Genomic DNA, 12,970 nt, shown 5'->3' on the forward strand with positions numbered 1-12,970 from the left:
GGGGGGGGGAAGGGGCGGGAGGTTTAAGAGAGAAAGAGAGGGGTCAAGGAGCACTGCGGTTTCTGGTCTGAACCACCGGGGGGACGGGATGCCATTTACTAAAAGGTGGGAAGGCTGGTGGTCCGGTATAGACGGAGCACTGGGGCTTGGACGAGGAGAGTCTGAGGCGTCCAAGTAGGCCACTGCGCCCCGGGCACCCAGCGCAGTGCGCGCGCGGCACAGAACGGACTGCGGCAAGGGCGGGGGGGACGGGTGGCTGCGCCCCGCACACCCCGCCTGCATCTCCCACGTGGCCTCGGCAGCTGAGGCTCCCGCCGCAGGTCCCCGGGCCCGGGCCCTCCCTGCGCCCATCAGGAATGTACCCCGCTCCCTGGCCAAGCCCCGGCTCCCAGAACAGGGCACAGAAACGCCAGGCTCTGAAGCCGCACCACCCCCCCCCCCCCGGCCCAGCCCCTCACGGTAGTGCTGGAGGCGCCCCTCTTCACCCCCCCCCCAAACCGGAACGGCTGCATCCCGGCGGAAACCTGGCCCGTCACCATGGCAACCACTGCGGAGCCACAGCCTGGACGCGGCCCGGGTACCGGAAGCCTGACCGCCCAAAGCGAGCGGGCGGGCGGGCGGGCGGGCGGGCCGGGGGAGGCGCCCGCAGAACTCTCCCCCTGCGCGGTCTCGCGGCTCACGGAGCAAAGAGCCGGGTGTGCACAAAGCGCAGGGTGCTCCGGGAAGCCCTCGCCTCCACCGGCCCCTCCTCCAAAACGATTTCTCCGGGTCCGCCCCCCCCCCCCGGGGCCCAAAGGCGCACATAGGGGTCCGGGACTTGGGCCTGTCCTCCCGCGGAACCTCTTCTCCCTTCCCCCCCCCCCCGCTCCGGCCGGCCCCCGTTCCGCCGCCCCCCCCCCCCCCCGCGCGCGCCGTGGGGCGCACGGGCGACTCGTGCCCTTTGTGCCCAGAGCTACGATGGTCACATCACCAACTGGGGCTTGGGGGGCGAGCGGGGGCCACCGGCCGGCCGCCAAGCCGTAAAGGCCCCGACGCGTCCAGGGTCGTGCGCGCCCCCCACCCCCACCCCGGCCGGGTCCGCCCCGCCTCCCGGAAGCCCACGGAGAAGGCCACGCCCCCCGCACTCCCGGCAGCCTCGGCACCGCCTCCCGGAAGCCCACGGAGAAGGCCACGCCCCCCGCACTCCCGGCAGCCTCGCGCGGCGGCGCCACTCACGCTCTGGTCGTCGTCCTCGCTGCGCACGTGGTCCGCGATGAAGCGCACGCCGTCCACCGCCGCGCGGAGCCCGCAGCCCTGCGCCGGGCCCGCCGGCTCCCCGGGGGCTTCTCGGAAGAGGAGGGCGCCCGCCTCGCGCTCGCGCTGGCGCCGCCGCAGGCGCAGGCGCTGGCGGGCGCAGCGGTGGCGCGGCTGCTGCATGAAGAGCAGCGCGGGCAGCTTCTCCAGGAACACGACCTTGACCCAGGGCGCCATGGTGTGCGTGGTGGGCGAGCGGTGGTGCACGTTGAGCACGCACACGCTGGTGACGATGGAGAAGGTGACCAGCACCATGGTGAACATGAGGTACTTGCCCACCAGCGGCACGTCCAGCGAGGTGGGCGGCACGATCTTGGAGATGAGCAGCAGGAAGACGGTGAGCGCCAGCAGCACGGAGATGCACAGCGTCATCTTCTCGCCGCAGTCGGACGGCAGGTAGAAGACGAGGATGGCCAGCGAGGTGATGAGCACGCAGGGGATGATGAGGTTGATGGTGTAGAAGAGGGGCTTGCGCCGGATGATGAAGTCGTACGTGATGTCCACGTACGTGGAGTCGTCCGGGTTCTCGTTGCGCCGGCCCGGCAGCGCCACGATGTCCCACTCGCCACTGGGCGTGAAGTCGTCCAGGCTGGCCACGTCACTCTTGAGCACCAAGTCGATCTCCGTGCGGTCGTAGGTCCACGAGCGGAACTTCATGGTGCAGTTCTGCTGGTCGAAGGGGAAGTGCTTCACCTCGATCTTGCAGGCGCTCTTGTAGATGGCGGGCGGCAGCCAAAAGATGCTGCCGTCGTAGGAGACCACGGCGTTGGAATAGAAGGACACCTCGTACATGCCGTCGGCGCTGCCAGAGGACGCGCACAGTGAGCCCCGGCTCCAGCGTGCCCGCACCCTGCCCGTCAGCCCAGCGCCGAGTGCGAGGGAGACTCGGGGTGGGCAACCCAGGTGTGAGGGTAACGGGCCAGGAGCGTACAGAGGCGCGGCAGGGAGTGAGCAAGAAAGGGGATGGGTGAGTTGGTGGTCGGGAGGCCTGTGAGGCCTCTGGGAGGCAGAAGCGGGTGGATGGGGGGGGCCGTCTGCTACTTGTCGCGCATGGCGCAAACCGGGTGCTCCACACGAGGGTGGAGAGCAAGGAGCCCCAAGCAATGAGGGGGACAGAGGCAGGTGAGAGCGGGGCATGGACCCGCTAGTGATGTGGGACCTTGAAGGTCAGCGGGGTTGTCGCAGGAAAGGGGACAGAACCCGGGGAGAAACTGGGACCGCCAGGCCCTTTGATCCTGAACGGTGCTCCAGGGAAGCGTATTCCGGGATCAGCGAAGGCGCTGCAGCTGCCAGCCCTCGTTCGTATCCCGCTGCGGCTCCAAACGCCAGGGGCTCCTGTTTGGCTGGGAGGGGACCGGCCACGGCCCAGATCACCTCGGGGTCGTCGGGGTACTTCACACCACCCCGCCGTGGTCTGGGCCTGTTTGCGTAGTGACTGTGTCTGTGCCAGTGAGAGGTCCCCTCTCTTCCCAGCATGAGCTGATGGACTTTCCCCAAGACCCCTTCCCTCCCAGAGCACTCTGGTCATCTCCACCCGCCTTCCCGTTGCTCCCAGGCCACCTACTTGTTGTATAGGACCACATCCGGCAGCCAGATGTGCTTGGAAGGGAGCCGAACCTTCTTCATGTTGTCGAACTCCTCAGGCTTCCAGGTGAGGCGGTAATCTTCCCATTCCTGGGAAAGGGGGAGAGAGCATTGCCAGCCTTGACCTTGGTGGGGCTCAAGGTCAAGGACAGAGACTGGGAGGATGGGGCATCTGGCTTGAGGAGGCTTTTAAAAGCCACTCCCTCCTGACAGTGACTCCTCTGCCCAGCCAATGTGGCTCAGAAAATACGTCCTCGTGTAATTTGCACATCTAAGCCAAGATATTAGAATCTACATTTTACAAATAAAATGGATCTCGCAGATCTTAACATGTTCAAAGTCACAGAGCCGGTCAGTGGAAGAACCAAGATTCAGATCAGTTATTTAGGAATCCAAAGTCTATACCGTTCCGCCTTTCTTGAGGAGATTAAAAGAGGAAAAAGCACATACAAAAAAAAGGTGGTGGGGGGGGAGCGGGTAGGAGGAAAGAGGAGACCGGGGATGTGGGCCGGGCAGGAAGAGCACTAACCTGGGTCAGCCAGACATTGGTGGTCATGATCTGTTCCCGCTCATGCTGCAGAGAAGAGAAGTTGCTGAGAAGGACCCCCAGCTGCTGAGAAGGGCCCCCAGCAGGCAGGCTCACTACAAGCACCCACGTCCTTCCCATACCTCCCCAAGCCTTGGGAACTCCAGTGGAATAAGCACAAACATGAGCACAATCTTGGCTCTTCAGATGTCAGTGGCTGGGCGGAGAGTTTGGGACCCGTACTCACCACACTAATGAGCTGGGCCAGCGACACCATGAGCTGAACGGTCACCAGCTCAGAGCCATTGGTGGCTGGGCGAATGAGCTTGTTGTACCGGGAAGGATCTAGGAGGTGCTCCACTAGCCGCTCCTCCGTGTCAGTACCCCAGACGCCTGGGCAGGGGAGTGGGGGGCAGGAAGGAAGGAAGTGGGCAAGGGGGGCCCACCTAGCACCCCGCTCTCCCTAGCCAAGTGGGCCAGCCAGGCTGAAACAGCAGCGTCCCGCTGCTCCATCCCTAAGGATACAGCAAAATGCCTAGGTCAGCCCGTGGGGGCCCCTCATGGCGAAGCCGTTCTCTGAGATCACTGACCAGGGAGACTGGGGAGCCCCACACAGATGTCTCCAGACTAGGAACCCATTCCGCAAGGATTGTGGAGACCTACTCTTCCTGCAAGGTCTCAGACAGTGGTCTCAAAAGACTGGAGATTTCATGTTTTCATGGCTTCTCCTGAAAGATCCCTGTAGTTCGAGGAGAGTTTGGGATGGTGATGAAAGGGAACGGCTATTTATATCACGCCACACGACCTTTCTCCTCAGTCAGTGCCCATCTGTGTGTACAAGTAACATTATGTGCCTCCCATGTGACTTTGGCTGTGACCCCACCCCACCCCCACCTTCAAAGGCACTGCTGGGTTGGAGAGGATAGCTGGGCTGGGCTGCCTGTGCTGTAGGTCGGACCATGTGTTCAGTCCCAAATTCCACACGCACGGGAGCCCACCTCCCATGGCATGCAGGTGTGGAAAACATTTAGTTGTGTAACCCCTTCACACCTGCCCCTCCTGCCCCTCCACATACTCTCTTGCAACTCTGCACCCATGTGCCCCACCCCCTCGAGCTCCTTCCTGGCCCTCAGCCTGGCCCAGCGACTTCCCTCCCAAGTCTTCTGTTCAACCCCACAAGAGAGTTGAGAAGTCACTTCTCGCCCCTTCCTGCCTTGCCCCTGCGGAGTGGCCAGACTCAGGAGCCCGACGTGGGGTACGGGAAACGCTGGAGAGCTAAGGGAGGGTGCCGATCCAGCTAGAGTACTTGTGAAAACGTTTCACGAGAAGCCAGGTGGCACCTCAACGGCAGCGTGTGCCCTCCTGACACCCCAGAAATCGCGGGGAGACCCCCCTCCCTCCTTCCTCTCTGGGCCCACGCCCTCCCCACCACCGTGGCCCGCATCTCTTTCGCTTCCTTGCATCGCTTACTCCTTCGGGGACATCCTCCTCCCGTTCAGGCGCCCCCCCCCCCTCGTGGACGCCCCCAGCTCTGGGGGTCCCCCTCCCACCCCGGAGCCCGGGAGCCCGGGGCGGTCCTCACCTGCGCGCAGCCCGAGGAGGCCGCAGCCGAGCAGCAGCGCGGCGGGGCCGGAGCGCAGGGCCATGCCGCGGGCGGGGCGCTGTCCGCGGTGCTGAAGCCGCGCGGGCCGGGGCGGCCGGGCTGCGGGAGGGGGCCGGCGGGCGGAGGCTGTTCGGGCCGCTCTCCCCGGGAAGGCGACTGGGACGGAGAGGGGAGGAGTCTCCGCCCCGGAGGCGGAAGCGCCGGAGCCCAGAAAGAAAGGGGGTCCCCAGGTGGGACGTGCTTCTGCCCAGGCCGCGTGTGCGCGGGGCGGAAGCGGGCGGCCCTCTGCCCCCAGCAGCTCTGGAGCCGCTCGGCACCCGGGCACCCAGCGCCGGAACGAGGGGGCGGGATTCGGGAGGAGCTCTTGGCGTTGCCGCCCTCCTTGTTCGCTCTCACCAATGCAAACGGTCCTGCCTCTCTGGAAGGACGAGGATGCCGCCGAGCAAAGGCATTTCAGGTCCTCAAAGAGACAGGGCACTCTGGGCTTGCCGTTTTAAAAAAGCGAGTGTGGAAACCGAACCCCCCCCCCCACACACACACCTGTCCCGTTCTCCGCCTCCATAAGCTCCCTCAGAGGCCAACCTCCTGCCCTCCCCCAGGGGGCCTCAGGTGGGGACGCCTAGACCTGGCCCGCAGAGAAGGCAACTTTCAAGAGCGGCCCTCATCAGCCCTGCCCATTCCCCTCCAGTCCAGTCTTCGGCCTCTGTGTCACAAAGGGGATCCGAGGACCACACCACACAGGCCAGCCGGAGGAGAGCAACCGTGAGACAGAGAGGGTTCACAACTCAGTGACATCTTTGATAGGAAGAGCCCGGAACGTTTAGTTTCTGAGCCAATAAAGGCTTCCCTTTTTCCTTAGGTGGATTTTTGTCACTGATGACTAAAACTTTCCTGACTAAAGCAGCCTTACCACATATGCAGGCTCCGTCTTACTCCGTCTGTGCCTACTTCTTCAGCCTCATCCAGCCCACTATATACGGCCCCCCACTCCAACTACGGGTGCGCTCTTGAAGATCGTGAACATTCTCCACCCCACCCCCACCCCATCCTTCACACTTCAGGGCCTTTTAAACAGGGAGTTCCCTTGGCCCTTTTATCAACCACCTTCTCTTTATTTGAACACTTGACAGAAATGTCAGTTCCTCAAGGAAGGAGTATTTGACCGAGGACTAAGCCCAGCGCCCTGCTCTATGTTTGCAGAGGATGTCCATCCAATGAACGAATCGGTCTAAGGCAGTGGCGGTCTCCACTGCTGAATCACGAACCAGCACAGCGCCCCGCTTCTCATGAGGGCTTGACAAATAGGAAAAGGGCTAGTGCAGGACCAACAGCTTCCAGTGTGTAGGGGAAATCCCTTTTTAAAAGTTCAGCTAAGGGGCGCCTGGGCGGCTCAGTAGGTTAAGGGTCCGACTCCAGCTCAGGTCATGATATCACAGCTCGTGAGTTCGAGCCCTGCATCGGGCTCTGTGCCGACAGCCTGGAGCCTGCGTCAGATTCTGTGTCTCCCTCTCTCTGCCCTTCCCCTGCTCAGGCGCGCGCTCTCTCAGAAATAAACATTAAAAAAAATCTTTTTTTGAAAAAAGTGAAAGTTCAGCTAAAAGCAACTTATTTGACACGTCCTCAGTCCTGATACTGAAGAGCAAAAATAAGACAAGGACCAGAAAAAGAGTGGGTGGCCACAGGCCCTCTGATGCACGTGGGAGTGGGCACATGCAGACATAAACATGTAATGATCTACTAAGAATTAAAAAAAATCTTAGAAGCAAGGAAAGAGTGGAGAATAAAAGCCTTAAGGAAAAGAAACGTGTGCAGTCACTCCTTTTGGTGAAAGGGTCAAAGGTCGGAAAAAGACCCACTTTCAACAATTTAGATCAACATTTGCTGGGTGTCTACTGTTTCTCAAGGGTTGTGTGCGTCTTGAGACCCAGCTATGAAGGAGGTCCGGTGTGGTGGCCGCTCCAGCAGGGGCAGGGACATGGTGTTCTGGAGGCACAGAGCAGGAAGGTAACGGTGTCTGAACACCTGCAGGAAGTGGAGATAAAACCCAGCACTGAAAGAGGAGAAAGCCAGTAAGCCGGGTTGCCTAAAGGCTCTTCAAAGACCTCAGCAGGAGGCACAGGGAGCCGTACGTGCAGACGTCCTCAGTACTTGCCATGTCTCTGTTGGTGGACACAAGGTGGCTGGGGAAGGCCGTGAGTCTTCGCTTATGAACATCACTCTCTGGAGCGGCTGCCTGTCTCTGTGGTGACAGACTGGCGGGTCTCTGCTTGCTCGAAGCCCTCGGTTGCTCCCTGGCGCTTTTGGACCAGTCCAGGCAGCCTGCTCACCTTGGCCTCTGTCGTCTCTTTTCAGATTCCTCAGCTTTTGCTTCAAGTTTCTGTTTTGTTTTTGAGAGACAGAGGGCGCACGAGTGAGTGACAAGGGCCGAGGGAGAGGCACGGAGAATCCCTAGCAGGTTCCGTGCCATCGGCTTGACCCCACAACCCTGGGATCACGATCTGAGCCAAAATCGAGAGGCAGACATGCAACCGACTGAACCACCCAGGCACCCTGCATTTTTATTTTCTAAGTAAGAGACGGCCTGCTTCACAGCCTCGTGTGCCATCCCTGCCCAGGGCTGTGTTACTCTTCTCTGCGTCACTCCAGTGCTAGTGCACATCCGACAGGAGCAGTACTTCCAGCTCGGCAGGGAGTCCTGAGCACAAGCACCCAGTGGCCGAGGAGAGCCGGAGCGCCCTCCCCCTCGTGTCTCCCTCGCGCACTCCTTCCACGTCCACCAGAGAGCCAGGCATTCGGGGAGAGAGGACAGGTCCAGAAAGCCACGCAGGGCGATGGGCAGACATGCCGGAGTCCGCCCCGAGGCAAAACAGACCAGGCAAGGCTCTGGTGAGACACTCCCATTGCCTGAGGGTAAGGAACGCTTTTCTCTTAGGCGGCACTACAACGGATGCCATTTTCCTTTATTTAGGAGATTTTAAATTTAAAAACTGTTTAAAAACTACCACAGTTATACATATTCATGAAGACCAACTGGAAAACACAAATTAGCAAAACAAAGTGCAACAGAGATTCATAATCCTACCTCCTAGAAAAATAATCATCGTTACCACTTTACATATAAATGTCTAATATATCTGTATATTAAATGTATACAGTATATAATATCTATACAAATATGTACATATCTATATAACAGATATCTGTACAGATATTATAGATCTCTAAATTTATATGTATTTAGATATTAGATACAAAAAATATATAAATTATAAGTATACAGTTACATTTTCGCAACACAAACACACCCATACGATCTCGCCCAGGTAAAACAAAAGAACATTACCAATATCCAGAAGCCCCCCATTATGTCCTCTGCCAGTCATTACTCCCTCCAGGATCTCCACAAGTCACATCATGGGGGGAGGAGAGTGGGGAGTGACTGTCAAAGTTCTAGAACTCGACAGAGATCATGGGCACACAACACCATGAATGTACTGAATGCTGCTGGAATGCACACGGCAAAACGGCTAGAACAGTAACTTCTAGGTTACAGGTGTTTTTCCACAATTCAAACAAATGAAAGAAAAGTAACCCCTATTTTGACTTCTAATAGCACACGTTCACTTTGCCTACTAAACTTTACGTAAATGGAATCGTAATCTTTTGTGCGTTTTTTTGGTTTTGGTTTTTTGTGAGAATCCCGGATGCTGTGAACGCAGTTGTCACTCATTCAGCCCCGTTGCTGCCCTGTGCTCCACCGTGTGACTATGCCACCACGTAGTCATTCCACTGTCACGGAATTCAGGTTGTTTCCGGTTTTGTATTATTAGAGATCAGCCCGGCACTGGGGTGGGTGGCTCCACGTGGATGGCTCAGTTGGTGAAGCATCGGATGCTTGACTTTGGCTCAGGTCATGATCTTGTGGTTCGTGGGTTCGAGCCCCGCATCGGCTCTGTGCTGACAGAGAGCAGCTTGCTTGGGATTCTCTCTCTCTGCCCCTCCCCCACTCGTGCTCACTCTCCAAATAAACTAAAAAAAAATGCAGGCATGAGCATTCTTGTTCACGTTTTTGCTGTACAAAAATAGGCACGTCTGTTGGGGTCATAAGTAAATCACATACGTTACTTGCACTTTTTTAAAAAGGAACACACTGTAAATCTAGACTTGTCCCCTTCCTTTTTCGTTTACTCTTTCTCAAATACCTTGTGGCAACTATTTTTAACAGCTGCACATATTCCATTGCAGGTAAATTTTCGCACATTTCTTTAACAATTTCCAAGTCACATTGCTGCATCAAAAATTTTTAAGTTTGCCGATTAATTATATATGGTAAACTGGCCTCCAGTAGGCTTGAGACTCTCAGGGTTGCCCTGGGGCCCCAGGCCAAAGCTCCAATGGTCAACACCTCTACAGTTGCCTACGCCCCCTCCTCGTCCTCTCCCCTCTTCTCCCTTGCCTTTGTCCTCGACCTCCTTCCAGTTTGGGACCCAGTTCTTTCTGAACGTCTCCTATTCCCCCTAAGGAACTTGCCCTTCACACGCCTTCTTGGGAGTTGATCCTGACTAATGTCACCCTTCAAGGCCCTTACCCTTCTTGAACCCAACCACTGTGTTCATCACACTGCATCACCTGCTGCATCTGCCTCCGGTTTACCCGATACCTCGCGTTCCTCAGGGCGGAGCGAGACATGCCCAAAAACATCGTCAAACGCGTAACAGCCGCCATGGAAGGGGCCTCCCTCGGTGTCAGGACTCACTGCACCCCCCGGTGCCCCTACAGTTCCTGGCAGACACATCTGTCGAGTCTGTGACCGAATGCTATGCTTCTGGGGCTCAAAGCAGAAGCCGTGGGTTCTGCACCAAACAGGTGCGTCTGCTCACGCTGATAACACGAGCCCTTTTGGAGGAAAAACAAAAGTCTCTACAATTCGTTTTTCAAAGAGCAGCCAGAGGGATCAAAATTTTAACATTTTGGGGCGCCTGGGTGGCTCAGTCGGTTAAGCGTCCGACTTCGGCTCAGGTCATGATCTCCCGGTCCGTGAGTTCGAGCCCCGCGTCGGGCTCTGGGCTGATTTCTCAGAGCCTGGAGCCTGCTTCGGATTCTGTGTCTCCCTCTCTCTCTGCCCCTCCCCCGTTCATGCTCTGTCTCTCTCTGTCTCAAAAATAAATAAACGTTAAAAAAAAATTAAAAAAAAATTTTTTTAACATTTTAAGTCAGATCGTGCCCCTCCTAGCTTACAGTCTTCCACGGTTTCCCGCTGCGCCGAGTAAAACCCGAGCACTTCCGGTGGCCTCCACGATGCAGTCCCTGCTTCTGACCCTGGCCTCGTTTCCTACCCTCTCTCCTCCCACTAGACTCAAGGTACGTCGATCCTTCACTCCTCAAAAACCTTAGAAGTTCTTTACCACGTGCGCCTTCCTAAGCACTTCTCACACGTCAGGTCACTAGGTCTCCCGACAGCGTCATGAGGAGCCGTCACCGCCTCCGATCTCCATGCTACAGGAACAGAAACAGAAGCCGGAGCAGAGAGGCTAACGGACTTGCCTGGTTAAGGTCCTTCCTGATCTTAAATTAAAGCCCAAGTTCCTAAACGTGGTTGTCAATATGTGCCAAGAATTGTCCGGGCCTACCTTGTATCGCTCTAGACAAAGCCTTCCTTCCCCTCCTCCAACTTGCCACAGACCTACCTCAAAACCTTTGCACAGGCCACCCCTCCTGCCTGGGACAGTGCCCAGTCCTCTCCTCCCTCACACAATCCTACCCATCCTTCAGAATCGAGTGCGCCACTTGTCAGAGATGCACCTCTCCAGGCTTGTTCTTTGAGGCACTTACCAGAACTGCAATTTCACGACTGGCTGTATACCATTCATGGAAGTGTCAGACCTCCCACCGGGCTGAATGCGCGGAAAAGGTGAGGGCTGGGTCTGTCCCATTCAATGCCGCATCCCGGTGCCTCACACATCGTGGGTGGCCGGTAAATATTTATCAATCCTCTCTCCATCTAGTGAGTCAGCTAGCTTCAGATTCCACCCTTACCTATCTGTTTCCTCCAACAGAAAGTAGGCTCTAGAGCAGGGCGTTTCCTTTTCTTCACTTCTGTTTCCCCAGCACCCAAACGTTCGCTAAATCAATGCAGCCATCACTTCCTTCCATTCCTTAATGCCCGGGTCCTCCCCACGTCAGCACACCGGACAGGACTTCTCCCCGAGGGCGCCCCCAGCGAGAGCAGAGATGAGGAGCAGAGTACTAGAGACAGAACACACAGACCTCACCTCATTGACCTCGACTCTTATTCCCTCACTGGAGTCTGTGCAACACTGTGAGACTGTCTTGTCTAATTAAAACCCTTTTAAAAATATGGAACTCAAGGGGCACCTGGGTGGCTCCGCCGGTTAAGCTTCTGACTCTTGATCTCAGCCCGGGTCATGACCTCAAGTTCACGAGATCGAGCCCTGCGTCCAGCGCTGACGGCACGAAGCCCGCTTGGGATTCTCTCTCTCTCCGTCTTTGCCCCTCCTCTGCTGTCAGAATAAACAGTTTTAAAGTTTTTTTAAATGAAAGTGAAATATGGAACTCAGGATTTTCCAAATGGCCGCATCTGTGGCTACTTTGGGGGAAGGATCGGAGTCAAGTGGTGTGACCATCTCCTGAGAAGGCGTCAGAGAAAGGCAGAGTGGGACAGGCCAAGCACTCTGCTTACTGTGTGTCCTCGGGCAGCCACGCCTCTCCCCCACTCGCAAAGCTGCTGGGGGTACTAGAAATACCTCCAAGACACCCTCAGGAAGTGGGAGTTCTTACCCCAGCCTTTTATGCTACCAGCTTGAACACACACACACAAAAAGGGAAGGTGCAGCTAGCCCTTCAGGCTCCCCAAAGGAAGTCACCGGCCCCAGGAAGGGCAGAACTCGTCTCGATCACCGTTAAACACCCAGAGTCAACCGCCACAGATTCGGGAAACGAGGCACCCAGCACCTGGCACCGGGGCGCACAGCCCGCTCCCAAGGACTCTCTTTCTAGTCCGGGGTGGGGGGTGGGGGGGAGGAGGAAGGTGGCCAGGGGCCCAGGCGCGGGGTTGGCCCTCGGCGGAAGCCAGCCCGGGCCACCACCCCGCCCCCGCGCTGCTTGATCCTCGGCGACAGTGCCACCTAGCGAGGGCCAGGGCCACCGCGGCAGGCGGCGCCCACCACGGCTGGGCCAAGGGCCGTGGTCGGCCGGCCTCAGGCCCGCGGGCCACACCGGCGCTGCCCGGTGCCCGGCCCGCGAGGGAAGCCCACGCAGCCCCGCAGCCTCGTCTCCGCCCGCGGGGACTCACGAGGCGAAGGGTCAGGTACCGGCCGCGCGGCCTTAAGGGGCCAAGCACCGCACGGTGTCTCCCTCCGTCCTTTGGCGCAGGCCCTGTACGCACTGCCCCGCCCGGAGTCACCGCACGGACGAGGAAACTGAGGCTCACGGGGGCGGTGGCGAACCCAAGGTCACACGACCAGCTGGCGGCGGGGCGGGCACGAGCCTGCAAGCCCCGGGAGCCGCCGCATTCGCCGTGAGCCCCCAGGGGCGCGGAGGCGCGAGCCCCTCGCTCCCTCCCCACGCCGCCGCGGCTCAGGGACCCGGACAGGAAGCGAATCCCGCGCGAGGGGCCCCCTGGGAAGCACGCGGCGCCGGGGCACGTGACAGGGGAGCGCCGGCCGGGCCGACGCACGGGCTCGCGCACGGCGAGCGTCAGCGCGCGCGGAGGCGCCGACGGAGCCGGGCCCAAAGCCCCGGGTCACGTGTGCAGGGCAGCAGGCGAGCACCGGGGGGCGGGCGTGCGAGAGAGGTCACGTGAGGGAGGCCGGCGTCGCGCGGTCACGTGAGGGGCGGGGCGGGCCGCCGGAGCGGAGGGGGAGGGGCGCGCGGCTTCCGGCGGCTGGGGGCCGGCGAGCGGGGGGGCCCCGTCCCGGAGGCGGCGGCGGCGCCATCTTGGCGAA

General features: G+C 58.8%; 2 protein-coding genes across 2 annotated transcripts in view; one reads left to right on the top strand and one right to left on the bottom strand.

Moving 5' to 3' along the window:
• The window catches only part of CHRNB2 (cholinergic receptor nicotinic beta 2 subunit), an 8,677-nt gene extending 3,347 nt beyond the window's left edge, over positions 1-5,330 (bottom strand). Inside the window, exons 1-5 of the mRNA XM_040452784.1 lie at positions 4,986-5,330; positions 3,651-3,796; positions 3,407-3,451; positions 2,858-2,967; positions 1,216-2,095 (exon numbers count right to left, since the gene is read on the bottom strand). Of these exons, the coding sequence (XP_040308718.1) occupies positions 1,216-2,095; positions 2,858-2,967; positions 3,407-3,451; positions 3,651-3,796; positions 4,986-5,049 (1,245 nt within the window). The 5' untranslated portion in view covers positions 5,050-5,330. The remainder of the gene's footprint in view (positions 1-1,215; positions 2,096-2,857; positions 2,968-3,406; positions 3,452-3,650; positions 3,797-4,985) is intronic.
• Positions 5,331-9,693: 4,363 nt separating this feature from the next.
• Positions 9,694-12,970, top strand: part of UBE2Q1 (ubiquitin conjugating enzyme E2 Q1) — an 11,659-nt gene continuing 8,382 nt past the window's right edge. Inside the window, exon 1 of the mRNA XM_040452354.1 lies at positions 9,694-9,773. Coding sequence (XP_040308288.1) covers positions 9,694-9,773 — 80 coding nt within the window. The remainder of the gene's footprint in view (positions 9,774-12,970) is intronic.

This window comes from Herpailurus yagouaroundi, unplaced genomic scaffold (assembly GCF_014898765.1).
Source record: "Herpailurus yagouaroundi ecotype Mexico unplaced genomic scaffold, PumYag 207, whole genome shotgun sequence".
NCBI classification, from domain to species: domain Eukaryota; kingdom Metazoa; phylum Chordata; class Mammalia; order Carnivora; family Felidae; genus Herpailurus; species Herpailurus yagouaroundi.